Here is a 26,002-nt window from a genome sequence, read left to right on the forward strand (position 1 = left end):
CCCCCTCTATCCCCCACGATGGTAATGAAGTTACAAAGCTCCTCCGTAATTGTCACCAATCTTGGGAGTGATTGCCCCAGCGATGTACGCGTGTCGTCGTGACATACAAGAAGTTTACAAGTCGCCTTGTACATTCCCTGGGTCACTGGACACGTGCGAAATTTAAAAATTTTCCTTTTATCAGCGGGGGACCGATGGGAAATAATCAGATTCACCCCCTCCTGCCAAACAAGAATAATAATCGCAATTCAATAAAGCCAGACAGGATCCTCATCGTGAAGGTGGAGAGCACTCGCCAATAACATCTTGGCAACCTGGCATCATTGGAGACCCATATGGTCAAAACCGGTCCAGAAGTTTGTGTTGCCTAAACCAAATGCCGTGTGAAAAATATTGATTTAACAGAGAGACCAGAGGCTGATGCGCTGCCATTTTTTGTTCTTAACGCAGCGCAATGATGAATGGCGGTGCCGTTTTATTTATTTCACCGTGCGCACAACGCCCCTCGACGACAACGACGACTCGCAACGTGGCCGGTTCCCATCCCAGTCGCCGCTGAAGCTGTGGTCAGGAACCCAACCCAGGTCACGGGGGACTTTCAGCCTCCGGCGCGCTTATCTATATACCCCAACCGTGCAGAGGCACGCACGCACGCACGCACATTCACGCCCACACACACGCGCGGCGTGCGCACGGCCACTCCCAGAGGGGCAGGTACGGCACGACATTCTTGAAAGGGGTGGCCCTTCGGCACCACGGCACGGCGTGTTTCTACTTTCACGGTGGCCCAATAGCCTCCGGGTGCGTTCCCTCGCGTGGGCGATCTCTCCGTCCGCCTTAATTGTTATCATCGCTCTGCACTCTCTGCGATTTCGTAAAACCCCATTGCGCTACGGGGCCACCCCGGGCACCTACGCCGAGTCACTCCTGCCGCCTACGACAGACGGCAGAGCCTTACGTCTCGATCGCGGAAGCCCCTGCCGGAATTTGCGTTCAAGATGTTTCCTCGATGACTATCGAGGGGTCTCTCACCAAAGCCCAGTGCAAGCGAGTCGTCGTCGGTGTTTGCGTCCATCAGCCACGAGCACTCTCGCAGCAGGCATCGACGAAATCAAATGCAGCATTTGGAGAATAACTCTCGGTTAGACCACTCGATTATATTATAAATCTACTTTTGGCTCAGGTGAGTGGTCACGTGGGATTCAAATTAAGGATCTCGGTATTGTTGGGCTCAGTGCTCAAACACGGACAGGGGCCAATAACGTGTTCCACTCGCGTTTCGTTGACAGGGGGGCCAAGAGAAGTGAACGCCGGTTGCTGGCCCACCTTTGTATGTTTTCAGAGTGCCCGTATCTGCCTGACACTATACGAGAGATAGGCCTCTGGCAACCAGAACCCTGCAATCGTTAGGCTGGGCGACGCTGTGCTAGAACGTCAAAAAAGTCACGAGTTAAAATCCTGGTCGGGGTTTCGACTCGGGCCGTCGTCCTTCCGGCTAAACAGAGCGCTGCGTCGCGGAGTCAACATCGGTTGCCCTCTGGACCCTTGCATAAGAACGTGTCACAGTTCTACCACGGGCGAAAGGCTGCCAAACGCAGATGAACAAGGGCCCCACGCTCGTTTTTTTGCACAGAGAGACCGCGTGGCTGATTTCACGAGGAAGAGAGACATCAGCAGGAGGACAATGAGGCTCTTGAGTCCCACCAGCCGCCACCCAGGATTTCCGCCGTTGCACATTTGTTGTGGCTTCGCCTTCTGTCATCTGCCCCAGAAAACGGATTACCCCAAGGGCCCTTTAAGTCCGATGCAGGAAGCGCAGGGATAGATAGAGAATGAAACACAACCGCACTGTTTTCAACAGGATGGGATGCACATTTCCTCGATGATAAACACTACTTTCCTGTCCCAGAGTCTTAAATTTCCTTTAATTACTAATGTGGTTCGCCTGTGTGTGTGTGCACATGTGCATGCACATGTGCGTGTGTGTAGTGCTGGTGAGATGGTTTGCATATTGTGATGCTTTGAATCTTGTCCACGATGCACACTGATGAATTTAAAATAGTATCTCAACCTCGCTTGGGCTTCCACTAGATTGACAAGGCCTAAAAATACTTGGTTGCCGTCGTGAAGATCGGCACTGGAGACACAAAGATGGCCATGCACGCATGGGGTGCTGGCCTGTGACAAGGTCTGATGTCTTTAAATGCTCAACCATTGTTTAAGTCTCAGATACCACTGCTCATTTTATTCGACAGGAAATTTGGCTGAGTCAACCCCTGGCCTGGACTTCTTTACTTGGAACTTTCCAATTGCGAATCATGTGCTCGGGCACACAGTGCGCCAACCACGTTTCCACGGGTACTCACTGACAGCACCTGTCCTAGCAATCTCGAACGTTTAACGGTGAAGATGCTTTGTTAGCGAATCGGCGGCGACAAAACACGCACACACAAGAGGGGGACGACACGAACGCTGGAAGAGCAACATGTCTCCCGGCCGGGATCCCATCGCCGAACAGCGACCGCTTCGGCGAACTTTCGAATAGCGACGTTCGTCGCGGAGACGCCGGAGCGAGCCTTCGCGAGCGATCGCCCGGTCCCTCGTGACGGGGCACGGGAGCCCACTGGCACGCACTGCGCGGTATGTGTTTGACCGCGTGTGCGTTACTCACCGGCCCGGCCCCCCCCTCGAGGTTAACTTTCGAAACTTCCGAGACAATTGGTGAAAAAATTACCAGACGTGCCATTGTGCGCAAGAGATCCGTTCGCGGGGAGGCATCGAGTGCTAAGCAGAGGAGGCAGCGCAGCAAGTAGGTTTCGGACGGGCTGGGCGGTGCTCGACTGCCAGAAGCAGTTCAAATCCCAGTCCCAAGTCGACGCGGCCTCTCGAATGAAATAGTTCCACTTTTGTGCGAAGTCCACAACGGTGACTGTCCAGGTTGAGAACCTGACCCTGGCCGAGAATGTGGAATTTCCACCACCGGCTGTGGGCTGCCAATAGGAGAAGGGGCCAGAACCACACTGCTCATTGAGCAGCAGTGCTCCGCACATTCACTCGTCTGATAGTTACGATTAGCGCCCGTCATAATTCAATTACTTTATAACGAATTTGGGGGTTACGATTCAGGAAGTGATGATATTTCACCACTGAAGTACACAAAAGTGCCCCTATTGGTCGCAGGGGTCACGTGACCGAATCACGTGCAACGTACAGAGATCGAAACAAATCAATCGTTGCACACGCACTATTCTCTGCTAGTACAGTGAGCGCGAGCATCATTTTAAATGAACGATTCGATGCCTGATGGTTAGCAAAGGGGGTTTTCTAGTCATCGTGTGTACCTGCTGCTGGACATCCGTGAAATTACTACGCATCGGCGAAAAACAGCTTCATAGCTCATCAGATTTCTCCAGAATAATGTTACGTTGCAGAACTCCTCTCGTTTGGAAACGCAGTATTCACACGGTAGGGGCCCAAGTCCTCAGATAGGATGGACCCCCGGGGACTAAACCGGAGCCCCAGCTTCGACTCAACTCAGATGAAAGGATAATTGCAGGAATTAATAAACTGTGGGCTGTGAGCAACCGAAAACCGCCGCGCGATCAAATGAAGATTACATTTTGAAGAGCTAAATAATTTATTTTGCAATCACTATTTACAATTTGCCATGAAATGGGCCGGTGTGTGCGTCTAACCATTTTTAAATCGACGCTTTATTTTATTTTTTTGCCTCCAGCAAGCATTTTTTGAAAGACACAATTTGGAACTTTAGTAATTGCCAGACACTGGGTACACAATGGCTTTCTCTCGCAAACAATGTCACAATGGGGGCCACTTTGCACCCATACAAACGCAGCCACCCGTTCTGACGTGGCAGCTGACGTGGCCTAAGAGTCTCGAGTACCCTCGGACGCCTGGTGGCTCGGGGGGATAATTCTGGCGTCGTAGACACCGAGCCCCCCGTCACACCGCCGAGATGCTGGGTTCGGATCCTGGGTGCGGCCACCCGTGACCACAATCGGTTTCTCAGGTGTGTTGCGAGTCACTGGTCTCGTCGTGGTCACGGCGCACAAAGGCCACCGTAGATTCAACACAAAAAATAGAATGGCACGTGATTGGTTGAAACTCACCACCCGCAGTCACTAGAAGCTCAATGATTTAAGAGAATGATTCAAGGGAATCGAGTACAATCCCAAAACGAATCGCGAGACAACCCCCGTATCGTCACAATGCGCACTGGTCGACAACAGGCTTCACAAATGAACACTGTGACCGTGCCACTTGATTTTGGCCAAAAGCCAATAATGTGTAAATACATCGGATGATGTATTTACACACTTCAGGGTGATTTGCAGGCCATCTCGTGCTGGGATGCAATGCCGAGGTGACTGTGCACACACAGATTACCGATTAGAGCCCTGTATTGGGACACACACTGCAGGAAATTCCCAATTGACGCTTGTATGCCCCCCCCCCAAATGGTTGGCCCTGTTATAAATTGTATGAATTCCACGTTCCCATGGCTGGCCACAATTGACTCCACTGAATGATCACTGTTAAAGAAATAAGTACCACAAAGTGGTATTCATTATTATATTTTCCACAATGTTGTTGTTGTTACCCTGTGGCCACGTTGTGAACTTGCAACCTTCTGATTGTGAGTTGTTGGGTGCTCTAAACTCTGCACAACTTGGCTAAACATTTAGTTACAATTAATAATTGAAAGCCCCTTTTGTCAATCCACTGCTGCTTGAAAGCCCCCCCCCTCCTCTCCGCCGCCCAGCTTGCGTCAGCCGTAGGGGTCGTGAGAACTTCGTTTTTCAGTGCGGGTCGCTTTAAGCGAGGAGAGGGTGCCAAGACCCGGTTCGGATATCAGCGACGAAATCAGCTCGGTGGATTATTTGCGTTGCAGGATCTCGAGATGGCGACGGCTTGGTTGTGTTGGGGGGGGTCCCTTCATGCAGCAGTGGATTGATCATGGCATCGTGGCTGCCGATGAAGATATCTACCAACAGGCGAACTCTACCGCTGTTTTTTTTTTTTGGGAAGACGCTGCAGAAACCGAGCCACGGGCAAGTGTTGAACCGTACAAAACGGGCTATGGTGGCGGATTGAGACGACCGGTCGTATCGCGAGTAATTTTAAACCGCAGCCATAACCTCGGCGTCCCCATTCTCTCCCCAGCTTCCCCGCCACCGCACCCCCCCTCTCACAAATCCTACTGTAGGCCATTTTCAAAATACCCCCCTCCTCCTATCCAAACCCCTACCGTTTCCCTTTGAAGCCACCCACTCAACTAAAAAAAGCCCACGAGCCCAGAGAGGGAACACTGTTGACCTTTCTCCTACCCTTAAACCCTCCTCCCTGAGCAGGCATGCACACACGCATCAGCACGTATCGGCACGCATGCGCACACCCAAATACCTCTCCAACACAGCCTCGCTAAGATCCCATTCTATGGCGCGCGGGAGAGGTGGGCGGCGGTATTGGAGGGGGGGGGGCATGCTCAGGCACAAAGACAAAGGTGCCCCCCCACTCACCACCCATCGCCAAACTCTTGCGATGCCTGCGATAGGCCGCTGGGGCATGTGCTGTTAGCGAGCACCTATTGAGTGCACTGCAGACACGCAGCCAGCCGTGGTGGTGGTGCCAACAATAGGCACGCACATGCACACACTCACACGCCCGCACACATTCCGCCCTCCAACTCAAACTCAGGCTGACACGGTTGACTTTGCCTTTTGGCCCAGTAGACCTTAAGATGTGGGGGGGGGGGCCCAAGCCAAGTCCAGATACCAGCTGCCACTGTTGGCTGTGCGTGGCTGGGAGGTGAACTCGGGTATCTCTGGATTGTAGCGCCACGCACCAATCCCCAGACCGGCACCCTCCGAAGGCGGCGTGCGCTTTCAAGTCCTCCGCACTTGTGTGTCGAGAATCTGTGAGTCCCTCGAAGCTCCTCTGCGTTTGTGTGCGGGGGTGAAGTTTTGCCGGAACTGCATCGTATGGGCCCAGCCGCATTTTTTTTTTGTCTTCCGTGCTGACGATGGTGTCCTCACACCGCATCGTCAAGTAGTCACATTTGGAAAAGGAACTCCCACCACCCCCCCCCCGCCCCCAATCTGAGGCTCAGTCCGTGTTCCGATACGAAATGGTGACCGACGGATGGCGTCCGCCCCCCTGTCACTGTCCGGGAATTGAACCAAGGCTCGCAGGGGATCGCAAATCACTCCGAGACAGAGAGCCCAGACAGGCCTACACCCGTCACGGCATCAACAGCAGTGAGCGCGAAGCCGATCGCCTGAACACAAAACAGAGAAATGCCATCCTATTTGACAAATATCAGGTGACCCTTTCAAAAAAAGATTATTTGAAGATGCCCGCCGCTTGCCTGGGCAGCGATGCGCAAGCACGAATAACAGTGACCCTCACGTGCGCTCTGAAGAAGGGCGGTTGCCCGAAACGTCGGCCGATTACATACTCTTCCTTTTAAGGCCCAAAGTGTTGTGGACGAGCGTGTGCGAGTCGCGGGCTGTGTACTGCGTCCGACACGCCCGCTCTCGCAGGACTCAAGCCCGTGTGCACTGTACGAGGAAGCCGGTGGCTTGCCTGCATCACGAGCGATGCCCAAGGGACAAATACGGGGTCACCAACCCTCTCTCATCCTCCTCTTCCTCCCCAGTCTCGCCCCCCCCCTCCCGCAGCCCGTAGCCTCTGAAGCACCCCCCCTGTCACCCCCAGCCCAGCCATCCCACACCCCCCCCCACCCACTTCTACACCGCCACTCAAACCTCACTGCTGCCCCTAAGCACAATGCTGAGAGTCTGAGAGGCGACACTTATCCCCCCGCACCCACATCCAGTACCCGCCGCTCCCAACCCACTGGGTACGAAGATCCCGGAGGAAGCTGCTGGAGACGGCCCCCCCCCTCACCACACTTCCCACCGCCCCCCACCTGGATTCACCCCACGGGTGCCCCCTTTTTTAATGTGCCCCCCACCACTCCCCCACACTTTTTTAGCTTTGTGTTTTTAATGGCAAGCCAAGGAATCGGCGTAAAGATTTGTTCTTTTGGCGTCGGGGGCTGTGATCGCTCGCAGCACTTGCCCCCTACATTCTGTCAAGGTCCAAACGGGGATATATCTCTGTGGTGCGGTAGTCGCTTCGAGCGTGTGCACGACGCACGATGCACGCACCTTCTCCTACCCGCCACTGGAACACGTTGAACACACACACGCACGCGCGCTGTGACACGCGCGCTGTGACACGTAGCGCGTTTCATCATCGCGCCATCCAATGTGAGGCTCGAAGGCCTTCGCTTTTGGCCACGCCATCCTGAAAGTCCCACACGCGGGTCCAGCCAAGACCAAGGCAGCAGCAGCAGCAGCAGATACCAATGCGAATTAGCTATTAACACTGCGAGCATGCACAAGAGATGAACCGCACCCTTGCAATCGTGCTGATGTACGGGACACGTACGAACAACGCTACTAGTTGACATGGACACAAAATGGTTTTCTCCAGGGAGCTAGGATGTCGTGGATGTTTAACACCGGCTCCCTCCTCCCCAACAGTGAAGGCCCGTAGCGGGAATCGAACCCTCGCCTCCGTTGCCCCGGACTGACTCAGCCGCCCGAAGCCGCCATCCAATAGAAGAAGCGTCGTCTGCTTTGTTGTGGCGCTCCCCCAGTCATCCACATGCGGGGCACAGTCGTGGGCGAGAACATCGTGCCCGCTCAGGGCCCCATCCCGTCTCACGTTTGTGAAAAGGGAAGACGAAAACTAAAAGAGCGTGCAGTGACGATCGGTCCTACGCGTGCGTGCGTGCGTTGGCACGCCGCGATACGAACCCGGTGACCCGAGTTGGATTCCCGCTCACGGCCAACACCAGTGATGATTATCTGAACCGGTCACGAGTGCCTGATGTCAGCGCTGCGGTCTACGTTAGCATGGCGGGGAGGGGGGGGGTAACGAAGGCGGCCAGGCATGCATGTCGCTGGCCACACCATCCACTCGAGCGTCAGCTTCACCGACAATCGTAAAGTTGAACGAGCAAATCCTGGTCGGCGGCACGGCCAACTCTAAGGCTGACACAAATGTACGGCGAAAAAATTTTAACACACATACGTGTGTGTGTGTGCGCATGGACGCACGTAGCCAAGCGTGCGAACCGGAGGCGTGGGGCCAAATCGTAGGTGCGGAGTCAACAGCGGTCATGCTGCAGAGTTAATGGCCCTCGTCATAGTAATGTTGAATTTCCAGAAATGCAGATGAGCATAACCACTTCCCCCCCCCCGCCCTGCTCCTCTGAGCTGGGAGTGACATTGCCGTGAGCAGCAGCGCTCTTGCTCTCACAGTCAGTGAGGTTGATGGTGGGGGGGGGGGTAGGTGGAGGGGGGCACCTCTGCGTGTGTGTGAAGGGGGGCGGCCGTAGGGGATCGGATGAGAAAGGCCGTGACGGGTAGGGGGGAAGCAAGCACGTGCACACCCTTTCCAGGAAATTAACATCAGCCCCCCACCCCCGGCTCACCTACCCCCCCCTCACCCCCACACTGAGCTGCCGAATTTGAATTTCCACCACTCGGCGGGAAAGGCCGCAGACAGAGCAGGCGGGGAGGGGAAAAAAATGTGTAGAAAATAACGACTTTTCTGTTTTTGCTTCATCAGCACTTTTGTTTATAGGGTTTTGCCAAACAAACAGGGCCTCATATCCTGCTTTAAATAACAGCCCAGCCTGCGGTGCTGCCTTGGCTGCCCGCTATTGTGTTTCTCGTTAGCCGACGTCATCGCACGACCCGGGAGTCTATTCGCACCGCGACCCGTGGATACGCGCGCCGGGCACGCGCGTGGGACACGCTACGTTAGGAGCGTCGTTCGCATGTGCGTCCCACTGAAGGTCGGCGCGGCACCGGGGTGGTTGGGCCAATGACCATGCTTATTACCCACCAACGCCGGCTAGCAGCAATGTCAAGGCTGAGTCGAGCGGGGAATGGAACACCATATAGCAGGGATCTCACAGACATGCAGAGGCTCTCCCACACACGAAGACACACACAGAGATCCCCTGTGTAGCCTGAACAGGCTGTTGGGGCAAGTGCTCTTAGCGAGCACCTGCGAAGGCTGACACGGCACGCGAAGGGGGTGAGGTGGTCAGCACCACGCCTGGCCACCTTTGTCTCCCGAGTGGCATTGTTTACACACGTACCGATGCACACACGCAGGCATCAAATTGCAGCCCACATTTTGCAGCGAACAAGATAATAATGAGATCGGTGCGGTGCTCATCTGACCAACTCCAAGTACAATGGGCATAATTGGCTCCATTGAAATACAATATGAAGTGCTCATACAGGACCAGACATTGCATACGTACGTACGAGCGTGTGTGTGGCCGATTGTGGTGATGTAGCGGTTAGCGCGCTGCGCTACGAACCCGGCGACCCGAGTTCGGTTCCCGCTCACGGCCACCAGCGACGATTATTTCATCCTGGGCCTCCCCTAGGTCGAATCAGCCTCAAATGAGTGCCTGGTGTGGTGTGTAAACATTGCCGCTTAGGGAGACAAAGGCGGCCGGGCGTGGTGCTGGCCACCCCACCCCCTCGTGTACCACAGCGCTGGCCTTCATGGGTGCTCGCTAACAGCACTTGCTCCTACATTCTGTTTAGGCAACACGGGATCTTTGTGGCCGATTGCAAAACCGTGCTACGATCCCGGCGACCTGGTTTTTGCCTCCCAGCCCTGCACATTGGCGGTAATCGTATCAAGTCGACCCTACCAGATAATCCAATCTCACTCCGAGAGGCTTTTAAGAAGAAGCCGTGTGAAATATCCGACGGAAGACAAGCGCTAACCCAAGAGCTCGTTTGAGCAGGAGACAAATTAATTGCCCTTGACTTTTCTTATCCTGCAGTGGCAGTTTCATTTCTCCCTCCCCCGCAGGACCCCCAAATATATTTCTGGTTAAAGAACTCCCCCCCCCTCCCTCCCCTCGCCGCCTTTCCCGAATCACAACGCGAGTACTCCCTTTTCATCCAGCGTCTCAAGGCCAAGGGCAATTTCAAATCCAAGGAGTCTTCCGACTCAAACCAGCACTGCGGAGTTGCTCCCACCTCCGCTACCGCTCCCCCCCCACCCCCGATCTAACGGTGGCAATTCCGCATTTCCATGACGGGGTGTCAGTCCATCCACGGAACCACCACTGTTGACCTAACAGCCCACCCCACCCTCTCCCCGCGACTGGGAATTGAACTCACGGCCCAGTCAATCGAAGGGTGGCAGCCCCCGCGTCCCCCCGCGTCCCCCCGCCCCCCACCTCTGCGGCTGGACACGCCACCGCCTTCGTTTACGCCGGTCCACCCGAGTCGCACGCACGGCACGGCGGTGCCACGCCGCTGTTTGTTGCGTGGGCGCCGTTGCCAGGGCCTCTCGCGGCGCTGCCCCCCACACCCCCCCCCCCCCCCCGGCGTGCGTTCTCGGAGCGGCTCGATGTACGGAGCGACTTCCACCCCACCTCTCCCGCCCCCCCGCCCGCTCGACGCGAGGGTCTAGCTGCGAGGCCGTAACACTCGTGCCCCCGCGAGCGCGGCTATGCGGCGCATTGCTCCTCCCAGTGCTCCTCGCTCTGGCGCCCGGGACATCGTCCCCAACGCAGCCGCCGCTGCCACCGCCGTCACGCGACCCGCGCGGCTCCCACGGTGCCGCTCTTCTTCTTCTTGTCGTACGGCTGCCGATGTAGACGCAAGAGCAACAGCTACGCTTTCACATTCAGGGGGTCAAGCCAGATAGCCGCATCAGCGTTGTTAGCGAGCGCTTATTAAGCACGGCGCACGAGGTTGGAGGAGCAGAGGACAGCTACCACCGTGCCTTGCCACCTTTGTCTGAGCAGTGCTCAATGTTTCGTGGAGGAGTGACCCAGGGTCCACTCTTTCACGCGATACTTATCCTGGCCTCTCTTAGGGTTCTCACCTGGTTCAACAAAATGAACCCAACTAAAACTGCCGATTAAATCGACGCCTGTAGCTGCCAATAAGTCACCTTCCTGTTTTTTAAAGAATGCACACTCGCACTGTACCCCCCCCCCCACATCGCTCACTACCGCCAAAGTGGCTGCACATGTTTAGTAAACCCCAGTAGGTGAGGGAGGCCACTTTAAAACCAGCACACACACAGAGAGAGAAAGTACGAAGAAATATTTCCACCTTCTACCCTCGCAGTGGAGAAATGTGGAACGATCAGAAGTTGTGGAACATCTTCTTGGTTATTTCGGTAAAGTCACGTAGAAGGGAAATAATAAAATAATAAACGTTGACATTCATAACAAGGCCGTGGCCACTTCACGCACAAAATGCGTCGCCGCTGCTTAGACTTCTGTACTGGCAGGGAAAGTCGTCTTAAGCGAGCACCTATTAGGGCTGCGACAACAACATGCGCCGATGGCCGATGCGACCAGCGGCCACTGTCTCTCCTGTGCCCCTGGTGACCACGGCGCTTTTCAGGCGCGTGCTTAAGGCTGAGCGGACCTAGCGGAGGCCCGCGACACGCAGGTTCGGAGACCACGCTGCCCCGCTGATTTTGTTCATCGTATCCGGCAATCGAATTCGGGGAGAGAACGCGAGGTGCGGAGATCGCAGAGAAACAAAGAACCCCCTCCCGCCCATATAGCCATGACGACTGTTGGGGTGAGTGCCATTAGCGAGCACCTATTAAGGTCACCGCAGTGCATGGAGGGGTGGTGAGAACAGCAGCACGCCCCAGTCACCTTTGTCTTCCCCATGCCGATGTTAACGCACCTCACCACCCGGTACTTATTAAAGGCTGAGTTGTCCTAGGGGATGCCCAGGACAACAAGTTCTGGAAACACGTTGCCACTGATGCTGTCGCCATGGCTGGGAATGTATAACGCACGTCTGTAACTTTAGCTTCACAATTTTAAATTCTGAATGTTAATCTCTGAATAATCGTAACGCTGTATTGATTCAACTCTTTTTGTAGTTCGGTGCAAATCCATGCGCAGCCACTTCCTATTGTAGTGCACACAAAGACAAAGATCCACCGTATAGCCTTTAACAGGCTATACGGTCAAGTGCTGTTAGAAAGCACCTACGAAGGCCAGCACAGCACTCGAGGAAGGTGGGTGGCCAACACTCAACCTTTGTCTCCCCAATGCCGATGGTTACACACGACACCAGGAAACTAATTTATGGCTAAGTCGACCCAGGGGAGGCCCTGCACCGGTTTCAGATATCCGTCAGTGGTCTTGGGCGGAAATCGAACTCGGGTCACCGGGTTCGTAGTGCAGCACGCTTACCACGAAGCCACCGTAGTGAACACACACACGCACGCACGCACACACACACGCACGCACGCACACACGCACGCACACACGCACACACACACACGCACGCACGCACGCACGCACACACACACACACGCACGCACGCACACACACACACGCACGCACGCACACACGCACGCACACACGGACGCACACACGCACACACACACACGCACGCACACACGCACGCACACACGGACGCACACACGCACACACACACACGCACGCACACACGCACGCACGCACTCCGTGCCTAGTGTTGGGCAGCAGCCTGCTCAATCCAGTCCATAAGGTGAGCACGCTCTTGTTGTGTGCACTACGGACGCCAATATGATTTTCTTGTTGAGTCTGCCGCCAACGCCTAGCAACGAAGCGTTGTTCAAAACGCACGCGGCATGCCGCGTTCGTGCCCAGCCGCGCGCTGTGAGATCGTTCGATTGTTTCAGGTGGGGTATTTCGTCGCTTTTAACCCTAAACCCTTGCAAGAGACAGCACCTGTCCATACACTTCCAGGGGGGGGGGGGGAGCAAAAAACCTGTGATATGCTATAAAAGAGTACGTCAAAAATAAGGATGCACGTTTCTCATTGTGAAACAGGTGGGTTTTTTCCGCGTGTTTTTACAGTTCCACAAAGAATTGACTTCGAAAAATTGAGGAAATGTTTTACGTCCGGAGTACAATTGTTCCGATAAAATGTGTGTTTTTATTAAGCAGGCAACCACTTGTACATTTGTAACGCTTTGCTATGGCTGGTGTCTGCTGGCTGAGTGGCCCAGCATTGCCAAGCGCCAGGCAGCTCAATGCATTTTACTCGGGGAGATAAACCTCAAGCTGATCCATTACTTTAGTTGATCATTCGTTTGGAATACATGATCATCTTCATCATCATCGGCCATGAACGATCAATCCACTGCTGGATGAAGGACACCACAAACCGCCACCACCTCTCACAGAATCCTGGCACGTGACAATCAACCAAGCACCGGCACGCGGGTTGATTTCGTCGCTCCATCTCCTTGTCGGACGAGACCCTCTCTCTCTTGGATGCGTTCTACGACTTGACTGCCATCCCCCGTCACCACTCTTGTCCATCGGCCATCATCGTCACTGTCGCCATCATCGTGGTCATCATCGTCATCGTTACCATTGTCATCATCACCATCATCACCGTCGTTGTGACCATTGTCATCATCACCGTCGCCGTCACCATCACTGTCGTCACCATCACCGTCGTCACCATCACCGTCATCACCATCGTCATCATTACCGTCGTCGTCACCATCGCCATCACCGTCGTCATCATCACCGTCGTCATCATCACCGTCGTCATCACCATCATCACCGTCGTCATCACCATCATCAACATCATCAACATCATCATCGTCATCATCGTCCCTGCTAGTGAGGGGTCCTACGCAGGCTCTCTTTTGTAATGCGTGTCAAAAAATTACCAAAATTATGCAGAGCCCTTTGCTAATCCGCTGCTGGGTGAAAGCATACGATATCCAATTAATTATATCCCATCTAAAAACCTACTTTTTAAGAAGTTTTTCCGAATCGGTTTCGTTCTACTGGACATCTGTGAAAAGAGCTTCATAGCTCATCGGATTTCTCGAGGATGAATAAAGATTCAGATGTTCATACCATTACCACTGGGTTCCTGCGCGAAGATCTTTCCTTCTTTTCATTCATGGTGCCTTGAGATTTCTTGTACAAGGTGCCTTTCTAAGTGGCAACTATAATTGATAGCTCAACAAAGTGGCTTATCATGTGGAAATGTATATCAGCCAAATACTCTAAACGCATGATTCTAAATGTGGAGCAAAAAACCGGAGGACACGGAGAAAAATCCACACAACTGTGCGGAGTGATACACGCAAACTCCAAATATACAGCAGCAGGCGTCAGGGTCGGGATCGAACTCGCGACCTCCTGTATATCAGGCGAGGTAGTTAACATCTCGCCACCGCAGCGCGGACAGAGCCACACAACTGGAACTGTAATGAACGAGATAGGACCGAACGATGCGGTGAACGAAACGAGTTCCTAAAAAAACAGGACGTCGATCATCGAATCGCGTCGCTGCAGCGAGGATGGAATCCCGGGGCCTCCCCCTCGCCCAGTACGCTTTGCTAGGCAGCTCGCGGTAGTCCACAGCTCCTGTGTACGAGTCAGCTCACGAAGGCGCGCTTATCATTACTACTACTACCATCGTTAATGTTGGATGCGATAATTGTTCATTTGCTCCCGCTGCAGAGTACGACGCAGCAGCAGCAGCAGCAGCAGCAGCACGACGCGCGGGCAACGTGATCGCTCGCGCAGCGCAAACGCACGAGCACGCTCGCTAGTGCAGACGACCAGCTTGTCATGCCACCCCCCCGCCCCCCCACCTCTAAACGGTGGATAACCTTTTCGAGATTTGATGTTGAGGCCGCGTACAAGCGGACGTCATTAGCCGCCGCTCGGAGCTAAGTTTCCACTGCCGAGGCTTGTGGACGCGCCGATCGAGCTTGGCTACCCGCCGCCCCGTGGCACGAGCGAGTCGAGTGCGGTCCGTGTTTGGTTGCACTACCGCGTTTCCGCACGGCGCAGGCAACAGCTTGCAGATTTGCCCCCTTTGCTTTGCAAACAGTTACACAAGCCAACCTAAATATTTGGCCATTTTCCAGTCACTTAAGACACACGTACACATGCAAGCACTCGTGCTAAAGACTTTAAATCCCAACGGGACCACTATTAGGACACAATATTTAGCAAAAAATAACCTCCAATAATAACTCTCCTCCAAAGCAGTCGGGTATACTTTGCAGTAATTAGCGAATACATCAAAAACATTTACCGATGGGTTAGGGACACGAAAGGAGAGACTCGTCAAATGCACTGGCTTGGCCAGCTTGTAAAACACTTTGGCTCCGGCGTGTACGCGAGTACGGGAGAGAGCCATCGTAGTTGCTAGCGCCGCTATGACGAACCTGGTTTTCACCGGGGCGAATTCCCGACCGTGAGAAACACGCGGGCAACACCGCCAGTGGCAATTCGTATTGGAAACCTCGCCTGAGATTCCTCCAGGTTGACTCGGCCTAAAATTAGTGATTTTGGTGCGGTGTTTATGGCAACGCTTGGCAACATCGAGACGGACGGAATCTGGGTGCGTCGGGTTCGAATGACATTTCGCTCCATCTGCTGGGAGCTTTTTCAGAGACCAAGAAAGTTTCTGAAGAGGCTCCCGGTCACTGCAGAATCTGCCGTACGGAGAAGCTCTCTGATGCGTGTTCGGTATAACCCGCAAGCAGCACAACCGCCAAAATCCTCCGCGGCATAACTGCAACAGCCTGGATGACAACATTACCTCGGGTCTCTGCTGTAATGGCATCATGTAAATTTGGCCGTTTTATTCTTACAAGAAAAATTCCCTCTCTGTTCCAGTCCATTATGTTTGGCGAGGCTTTACGAATGGTACAGGAAGTCTATAATATGTTTGACCATTCTACCCCGGCCTGACATGAGCCCTCTCTCCATGACCTTATTTTGCTACACGACAAACGCACTATTTGTTAACTTGCGGCCCAGCAGACATATTTAAAAATTGTTCCGCATTACCTGTGGCACACGCGTGGCTTAAGCCACTCTTCCGAACAGCCATGCAGTTCTCAAACAACCAACCAAACCTAAAAACACACTGACGGTGACCTTTAACACTTTTCCAGAGTCATGCAGAGCAACACATGAAATGCCCTAAAGGTGGTGGCATTTTTGAATGTCAAACTAGTCTTCATTCCCATTGTTTTTATGAGGTGGGGGGGATGGTCGGTGGGAGTGAATTGTGGGTGGGGAAATATTTGCATTTTTTTTACTGTAGCATTAATTTCCCCACTGCAGTAACGTTTAGTGCACTCGGCTACGCACGGTGCGAAAGAAGTTCCACAATGAAGTCGCACCAAGTCAGAGAGCCGAGCCCAATCGCCGTCCGGAATCGGGAACAGGGGCAGGGAACGCTGTATGGCCGAGCGAGAGAAGTGTGCTCTTCCAAATCAAGTTCCCGAAGAAGCTCCGAGCAAGCCCCAGCGAAACGTCAGACGTCATGCCAAACAACACACGCGCGCGCGCACGGTACGACCGGAAAAGAAAAAAAACACATCGGAGGTTGTGTACCGGTGCGTGGGTGCAACAACCCAAGCGCCGGTACAGAATCACGTGATTGCACGTGGCCTCGTGTTTGCTAACCCTGCACGGCCGGGTAGGAGGTTCGTTCGGGAGCTGGAAGGCGACTAGGTGTTTTCGGGGGGCGATTTGAGACGGCGAAGGCAGTACAGGCCGGCTCCACCGCGGTGCTGTGTGGTGCGATGTGGTGCGATGTGGTGCGATGTGGTGCGATGTGGTGCGATGTGGTGCGATGCGGTGCGATGCGGTGCGGTGCGATGTGGTGCGATGTGGTGCTGGGATTCTACAGCTGGCAGTGCCGGAACGTGATTATTTCTTCACCGTGAACATTTTTTTATTGCCCCCCTCCTCCCTGCCCCTCACCCCCATCAGCCTCAAATTGTGTGGGCCGCCCCCCTCCCCCCCGCATTGCAAGCGAGCGACCTTTTGGCCCGTACGCAAAGAAATGAAAAATTGATTTAACACAAAACAAACCGTTGTAAGGGGGAGAAGAGGAAAAAAACACGGAAGTTGTGCACCGGAGGCGCTCACGCAGGCAGAGTAATCCTGCGGCACTCACTTAAACACCATCGCTTCCCGGAGTTTCCAATCGGCACCAACAGAAACACAGTCGCACCAACGGCAGCACACAACACAGACCATCGAGTGTTCACCTAGTCAGACTGTCGGGGGGGGGCAGGATCTGTTTGCGAGTACCTATTTACAGGCAACGTGACACCGTGAGGAGGGTATCGTGACCGCGCGTGTGTGTGTGTCCTGAATGTCAATGCCGATGACCGCGTGCTAGGCCACGTGTGCTACCCATTGCTCGGCTGCGGTTACCCTGGGGAGGAAGTTCGTGTCACCCAAATATCACTGGCGTGGTACGTAACACCCACGAATCAATATCGTGCGACCGGCATCGCCGTGCAAGCGGCAAATGTAGCACAACGCCTGAGGGAGGGGGGGGGGGATGGGCAAACGCTGTCGGAACCCGGCCCTGGCTTCTCCATCCAGGATTTTGGCGGGCCTTGAACAGGCGCTCGCTAACAGGCGCACGGATCCGCACTGCTCTCGGGGTGAGCGCGTGCACACGCGACGGCACGTTCGGCCGCGAACGTTCGCTTTACTGTCACACGCGCGCGGAAGATTGCCATCGGTGCAGCGGGGGCCGTCCACGCGTGGAAAATGCGGATGGAAAAAAAACAAACCAAGCCGCAAGCCCAGGCAAAAAAACTCCCAGATCGCATCAGCGCACGGCACAAACAAGGGCCTCGCCCGGCATGCCGAGCAGCGCAGGGCAGCGACTTTTAGAGCGACGGTGAAAAAACAACGCGCGAGTCGTGTCTCCCCCTTCTTCTCAAGCAGGTGTCGCGGTGATGCTGCTCAGGCAGGCCTCTCTAGGACAGTTTGCACGGCGGGGACCTGGGAGGGAGAGGTCGGTCTACCGGCCACTTCCGACAGAATGGTGGCAAGTGAATGACTACAGAAGGACGGGTGAGCAGAGCTGACCCGCCGCGTCAGGGATTCGAACTTGTGAGAAAAGGGCCCTGACCACAGCTCCGTCACCTACAGCCACGGTCGACAGACCCGCCCATCTGACTGCTTCCCTCGAGAGCGGCGAGCGTGTGGCGTAAGCGATGGCTCCACGTCTGCGTGGTCCACCGGACCCTCGATTCCAAGGCAGTCGATTGCAAACATGCGCGCCTCTGTTATAACGATTCGTGGCCCTGCAGCCACCGGTGTTAGAAGATGAAGTTGTCAACAGCAACGGCTAGAAATTCAGATAACATTTTTTTTAAAAGCAGAAACTTCAGTTCGAATGCAACAATGCCCATGAGATTCCACCACACTGTCATGTGCTCCCTTCCCCGTCAGATCCTAAACAATTTGACAGTCGACAGCGGACCTCTAAGCTCCGCTGTTGCAATATCCCACAATCTTGCTATCGGACCAGCCGTTGGTGGTCGCTCTTTCCGGGGGCCCAATCCAAAGCCTGTCTCCATAATCTGTGCTCCCCCCCCCCATCCTGCGCACACACACACACACACACCTCCCACCCATCCACGACCTCCTCTATCTTGGACTTCCAAAGTAGCTCCACCCTATCCTCGCCAAGAGATTCCTCGCATTGTCTAAATAAACCTGATAAACTTCAACGAGCGAATGTTTTATTTTAAACGATCCCCGGTGTCATCGCTCGCACGCCTCGGCGCCGAAGCCGCTGCGGAATTTCGCAACCCGCCCGCCCGTTCGCCGACCCTTTGCAGGTGACGTAACTTCAGCACGCACGCAGCGACACGATCGCCGGGGCCAGGGAACAAAACAGGAGCGCCGCGGAAACACAAAAAGAAGCGTCGATGATTTCTCAGACGCATCACCCAACCAGCACCTTTTGTTCCGTGGAAATGTGTTGCCAATAACCCCATTCGTATGCACTAGGTTGCCTCTTTAAAGCAAAATTCTCGAAAGCAATTAAGCGTGGGTGTGAATGGGGACACTTCTGCGCAGATAATGCGATACAATGATCGCACAGGTTGGGGAGAGAGTGAGGATTTATATCCCGAAAAGTCAAACGGGTCTGCTCTTGAAATCATGAGCACTGTTATTATAAATCATAAGAACAATGATGAGTATCACAAATGCTTGAGCAATCACTGGTAGAAATCACATGGGGTCCAGTCTCCCTTGTTGACACCTACTTCTGACTCTCCGCAACGCTGGATTCATTTTTTCACTTGCAGCCAAATGAACCTTTGACCGCGATTGGAACTCGACTGCAAGTCAGGCGATGTAACCACAGCGCCACAGGACAAGATATCAAGATAGCGAGATGCACAGCAGATATATGTACACAAAAAGTTCGAAAACAATAAGATCTGGGGAATCGCGCGTAGCTTGCGTCATACCTGCCGAGCGCACTCCCACCACGCGGTGCGCCAGCTCCCGCTGGATCTGCTGCTGGAGCTGCTGATGCAGTGCATGCTGGGAAGGCACCGGAGTGGCGGCAGCAGCAGTAGCAGCAGCAACAGCTGGAGGAGGAAGGGGGGCGGCAGTGGCCGGAGAAGAAGACGAGGAGGCGGCGGTGGCGGCGGCGGGGGATGAAGACGGCGAAGAGGAGTGGGCGGAAGGGGAGGATGCGGGCGAGGGCATGGGGGTGGCGAGGCCCTGGCCGGACACTCCCGTGCCGTTCGCGTTGCCCCCCACGGACGTGGCGGCCGCCTGAGCGTGGCGGTGGAGGTGCTGCAGGGAGGGCGGCATGCCCTGGTAGTGGCGAGTGGCGCTCAGCAGATCGTTGAGGATGTGCAGGATGGTGTTGATGTCCCGACGAGGTTTGCCCAAGCTGTCCTGACAGTTGGGGTGCAGCGTGCCTGAGCGTCGCAGAGAGAGAGAGAGACCAAAGCAAAATCAATATCAATCAATGCAATGTTGACACCATCACGCCTTGCCACTGAGCCTTCCTTCTGCCAGATCAACTCGGCTGTTACAAACTTGACACCAACCCTCCAAGTTTTTTCTCTAGATGTGTCACCGCCACGATCCGGCGTTTGGTCTTCATCTTGGCCTCCAACCACCAGGAGTCATTCCAATGCCCGTGTCGGTGACCCAACCCCTCGTCCTCCACCCTGACCACGTGTCCCACCCTAACCATGTGTCCAAATCCCCCTAACCACGTGTCCAAATCCCCTAGGTGCTTGCCCTGTACTTTTACCGAGAAGCCAGATGCTTCTTTTCCATTTGATTTGTTCAGAGATGTAACAAACAAGAAGGTTAATCCTGTCCCACAGACCCATGATTTAACACCACACATTCACCTCTCCGCTACACGTAGTAGAGTGGTTTACGTAATCCATCGAAAACCTGCCCTGACGCAACGCACCTCTCAACCTGCTCAAAACCACTTGGACTACGTGCATGAGTAGCTGAACAGACAAAGCTCTGCGATTACTCAACAGCCTCTCTGTATACGCACACCTTTGGTCAAGAAACAGAAATTATTTAAATGCCCGACACTTGATTGGCCACTTGCTTATTTATAAGACACTTATTGCTTACGACACACCGAGCCATCAGCAGTTATTGATTGGTGGCCCGGTGAACCAGTAAATTTCACGAGCAACATGATACGAAAACCGGTCTCCACTCTTCACCTCCCTTGAAGCAGAACCTATTTCATTTGCCCTCGAAGGATGCTGAGCCGAGTCGGCCCCCGACCAGGAGTTGAACTAGCAACTTTCTGATTGCGAGCTGCGCGCACGCTCTGCCACGAGTGCCCACCAACTCGCGGACAAATTTTCATCTATTTATTTTTCTTAAAACGGGCCAAAACTTTTCCAAATGTGTGCTTTTTTTTTACGACAACCATTGGGCATATTCGATCAAGTCAATAAAATAATCGAGAGAACAATCAACAGCAGGATTTAAGCAATCACTTCTCGCCTCTCGAACAATAACACCGAAACGAAAATATAAACGGCCCGCAATCTCTGTGGTCAATGCCCCAGGGTGGGGACCCTCGACCAAAAACAAAATAAAGGAGAGAGAGCGGCCGTTTGCCACCGTTCAGCCTATTTTTAGAAACGGCCAGTTTTCCAACCGCATCCCCAAACCGCGGTGGTCAAATCTGCAAATCCTCGGCCACTTGGCGCTCGCCGGTACTCGGCGCGGCGGGGATACGGCGCTCGCCAGCGACAAGAAAACACCGCGCCGGTGGTCGCGTTGGTCACGACAATACCTGTAGGTGAACGCCGGATTTGCGTGATCGAGCTGCATCCGAAGAACGTGTTTGTGTGTGTGTGTGTGCGGGGAGCAGTAGTGGTGGTTAGCGCGCTGGGCTATGAACTCTGGCGACCTGCGTTCAATTTCCACTCGTGGCCAACAGCAGTGACGATTATTGGTACCGGTCATGGGCCTCCCCTAGGTCGACTCAGCCACAAATAAGTAGCTAGTGTGGTGCGCAAACATGGCCACTGGGAGACAAAGGTGGCCAGGCGTGGTGTTGGCCAGGCGTGGTGCTGGCCATCCACCCCCTCGTGTGCCGTGCCAGCCTTCATAGGTGCTCGCTAACAGCACTTGCCCCAGCAGTCTGTTAAGGCTACATGGGGGAGCTTTGTCTTTGTCTCCTCGTCGCCGTGCGGTGGTGGAAACGAGCGCCGTCGTCTGTCGGCCGATGGGGGGGAGGGGGGGACTGGCAAAGGTTTCAAGTGACAGAAAAGCAAAGTCTACAAAACTTTACAAACATGCCGGCTGCTGCAGGGGCTCTGTGCGCTTAGGCAATTCCTTATCTAAACGGCAAACAGCGCCGCTAATGCGAGAGAAGGCTGCACTCCCACTCCAGACCCGAGCCTCGAGTCTCTTGGGCCCCCCCCCCCCACCAGAAATGTTTGTGCAAACAAGTGGTGGTGTTCTTGGAATCAGGAAATGTGCACAACACGGGCACGGCGGCATGACACTTACATTTCCTTGGCCTTCCGATGCCTCAACGGGCCCTCACCTGGTTCAAGTAAAGGGCCGTTTGTTTGACCAGAAACCCTACTGTGTTGGGTTCTTTTTGAACACAAGTACCCTTGAATGCAAGTATAAAAAAAATAGTTTGCATGTTTACCGCACTTACGTGTGGTTAATGCATACACGAGTCATTGCAAAAGGTTTCTATTTGATGTTTGAACATCTTAAAACCTGCTGTTTGATTGCCAGGAAGGGTAAAAACCTATTATTATTTTTTTCAACGGTTTTACTCAACTTGATTCCTGTGTCGTGGTCAAATCTTGTAATCAAAATTTCGTCTACTTCCTGTTGTCCAATCAATTGCACATTTTGCTCACGTACTCAGATCCAGTGACAATGCATGCCAGTATCAAAATCGGCATCAATTAATTAATTCGCTACTTTAAAGCAATTAACATTTTGTATGCACGCCTTATTATTTATATATATATTTGTGTAGGTCAAAAACGCAGCGGTCCCTAAACTCTGGAATCGCCTCGCCCAAGAAGCTGGCACCACGTGCCTCGGGCGCGCCTGCTCCGTGTGAACGAGTTACGGACATAATCTATTTATTCAAGTAAAAGCGTTCATGTGGGAGCAGGCGTCGCATCATTGACGTACTTCTCGACTGTGAGTTAAACGAAGTTGTTAATAAAACCGTTGTTTTAAAAAAAAAAAACTTTTTTTAAGGAGTTAACTTTTTTGATACAGGCAAAAACAGGTCCCACAAGTATCCTCCTTGTAATGTTATGAAAACACGTGGGTGGGTGCGTGCGTGCGTACGTACGTGTGCGAGTTTGATTCCCGCTAGCAACCTCAGTGATTATCTGAACTGGTCCTGGGGCCTGTCCCAGGTTGGCTCAGCCTCAAATGAGTACCTGGTACGCCCTGTCCAAACTGGACACATTCAATCTTAATTTAGGAGCTTATTATTTTATTTTTAGACGTGACTTAACCGAAAAGAACCAAAGAATGGACATATGCATTTATTGTCACTAGTTTACAATTCAGATTCAAAAATAAATTAATGATATGCACCCTCGATTCCTAGTATGAGAGACAAAGCGAACCCCGGGCCCTGCCTCCCCCCAAATATAGAAGTCAAACTCCGCCTATGGGTGCCGGCCACACCACCACCCACCCCTCGCGTGTCTCTCGTTGCGGCCTGCGTAGGTGCTCGCAAACAGAACTTGCTGCAACAGTCCGTCGAAGGTGGGTCTTTGTGCGTTTGGTGGGCCGGTTGCAGAAGCAAAAAACATTCTGGCATCGGAAGTGGTTTTTACTTGACAAGTGCTGGGCTTCTCTGGCTTTAGTTGCTGAGGCAATTAGGTTGGGTTTGTGATGAAAATGTTGGCACAATAATGACCTGCTCTTGTGAGTGATGTCACAGGGTCTTCATTGTTCCCTTTCCAGCAAAGAAATTGATGCACTGATCTGCTGTGACTGGTGGGCACAACAGGCAGCCAAAATTGCAATCATATGGGATAATTAATCTGACATTTTCCACATATTCTTTACTCGTATAACGAATTAATGAGTATATAATGGGGGTTGTTAAAGCATCAACAACGGACCTTGCGGATGTATAAACACAATACCCTGAGCTCCGATAGAAATTCCAGATTATTGCGTTGAGCATCGGAGCCTTCTTAAACGATGACGACTGTTGATCTACCACAAAACTTTGATTTACACCAATGGGGTGTGGACCAGTCAACTTCCCAGCCGGTATTTAAAGCTTGCAAACTTTCAAATCGGGAGCAAAGCCCTCTAACTGGCAGTGCCACTCTGCTGGACTGTGGCCTACCGCCTATCTTATAGGGTTTGTAGATTACTCAGATGTGAACAACAAAAAATCCCTTCAGAATAATGGTAAAACTGTTTCTACACGACGGTATATTTATTTTAAAATGACTAAATAAAGGACTCTCAAGTGTCCAGCTGACAGTGAATCACAAAAAAACAGCCACGGGATAAGTGTGGGCAACTTCACAAGACCGCTTTCTCAGGAACCACAAAAAAAGCTTCTTGTTGAAATGTTGGGGGGGGGGGGGGCGGGGGCGAGCGGGCTTGCTCCTGGTTTATTATCGTTGTCGACCGGGCCGGGACACCTCAAGACCACAATTGTTCCAGCGAGAGACTGTGGACAAAAGGGAGTGCTGTCATTGGCGGCTCACGAGAAGCGGAACACGAGGGTTTGTGCCGAGTCAGGAACACAAAGCACAGACGGGGGGAGGAGACTGCAAAGTAAGATGAGATGCCCCCGCTGTGAAGACAGGAGAGTTTGCAGGCAATGGACCGAGCAGGAAATATTTTTGGCCGATCTTTTAGCACGTTGCGGCGGTTACCAAACCCGAGGAGGCGCAGAAAGGTTTAAAATAACAGTAATTCCACCTGCACCACTGACCATGTCCATTTCCTCATGGAAGGGAAAACGGCTTTTGTTGAAGAAACACAGGCAGCAGCAGCGATGATGATGTGTTAATAACCCCATCCACTCGTAGACAATGGTACGGATTCTTGTCATTATATTAAGCCGCCTTTCGATACGGGACGCGACAAATACTGCACCTTGACAAACACAGGGGTTATTTTTTGTTTTGCGGTTGTCCAAAGTCTCAAATTAAACGGCGGTGCAGGAAACTACCAGATACATCTTTTTTGTCAATTTACACTTCTCGAAAGATCTGCCCAGTGTGTGTTTACAAGAGTTAATGAACTGCTAATCCCAGCTCTCTCCCTTGCAAAACAAGACTTTGTCCCGATGGCTCCTCACCTGGTTCCAAATAAAGGTCACCCGGTTGATTGATTGGTTGGTTTTCTTGCACAACAGTGGCTGCCGCATTTCTTTCATGCTTTTTCTCTTTTTTGAGCAAATTTGCACTGGGGCAGAGCACTTAGCTCACAATCGGGGGGGGGGGGGGAGGTCACGAGGTCAACTCTAGGACAGGGGTCGCCTGGCCTGTTAACCGTTATCTTCCTTCCAAAAGGTGTTTTATTTATTTATCTATAAACTAATCCCCGCCATGGGAATGTGGAATATCGTCAACCAGCACTGGGTCACCCTGTGGAGGATACAAATTTCGAAAACAGAGAAACCTTGACTTTCTGTTGCGCACCAACACGCCCAATTCCCCTCCCAGACCAATGAAACAAAGAACTTTGTAAACGACAAGACATTTCATCCCCCCCCTTCCTCCTCCTCCCTGGACATTACGACTCAATCCCATTGGCTCCACTGAATGTCACAGGTCACAAACGGTGGCACGCGATTGGCCGCACGCCTCTGGCCTTGGTCAGCGTTGTTGACGGGACGCACAGGAGGCAGCTGCCAAAGCTTTTGTTTGTTTGGACTTCACCCCCCCCCCCCCCCGTCTCATTTTGTTGATGGACCTGCCTGCCCCCCCCCCCTCTGCAGGCGTTGTTTATGCATCCCACTGCTAATTCTGCAAGGCACGAGGGAGCGCCCCCCGTTCCCGAGGCCCTGATCGCACCGCCCTTCCAGCGCAGTCGCCAGCGCCGCAGAAACAAGTTGACATTGTCACATTGGTAACGCATGATTTCGGGAAAAAAAAAAACCTTTATCAGCCCAATGCAGGCATTGCTGTTTTAAATTAAACAAATTAATGTGTGTATGCATATATATACACACACACACCCGACACCCACGCACACCAATGCTGGGAGTAGTGGTGCAGTGGGTCACGCACTGCGCTACGAACCCAGCGTACCGAGTTTGATTCCCAGCTAAGATTGCTGGTGAGCGACATGTGAACCCATCCGGGACCTCCCCTAGGTTGACTCAACCTGAAATAAGTGTACCTGGTGCTAAGACTAAACATCAGCACTGGGCACACCGAGGCGACTGGGCTCAGTTCCGGCCACACCACCCCCTCTTGTTCCGTGCTGCCCTTCATAGGCGCTCACTAACAGCACGGTCCGTGGTCACAATGGTGAGCAGTAGCTACGCTGTAATCCCAGTGGACTTAGGTTCTGGACAAACACAACATTAGTGGCAAGTAGTATCTGTACCAATCCTGGGCT

General features: G+C 53.2%; 1 protein-coding gene and 1 long non-coding RNA gene across 3 annotated transcripts in view; one reads left to right on the plus strand and one right to left on the minus strand.

The window, feature by feature from the left end:
- The window catches only part of LOC144733315 (midnolin-like), a 117,345-nt gene that overhangs the window by 16,450 nt on the left and 74,893 nt on the right, over positions 1–26,002 (minus strand). The window contains exon 6 of the mRNA XM_078615152.1: positions 19,381–19,842. Within this exon, the coding sequence (XP_078471278.1) occupies positions 19,381–19,842 (462 nt within the window). The remainder of the gene's footprint in view (positions 1–19,380; positions 19,843–26,002) is intronic.
- LOC144733316 (uncharacterized) lies at positions 17,231–24,763 on the plus strand. Of its 2 annotated transcripts, XR_013588341.1 has the most exons (3): positions 17,234–17,550; positions 17,840–18,741; positions 19,216–24,763. It is a non-coding gene; the product is annotated as an uncharacterized LOC144733316 (long non-coding RNA). The 2 variants fall into 2 exon arrangements; XR_013588340.1 differs by having other exon boundaries at positions 17,231–17,550; positions 17,840–24,763.

This window comes from Lampetra planeri, chromosome 46 (assembly GCF_965212315.1).
Source record: "Lampetra planeri chromosome 46, kcLamPlan1.2.h2, whole genome shotgun sequence".
NCBI lineage: Eukaryota > Metazoa > Chordata > Hyperoartia > Petromyzontiformes > Petromyzontidae > Lampetra > Lampetra planeri.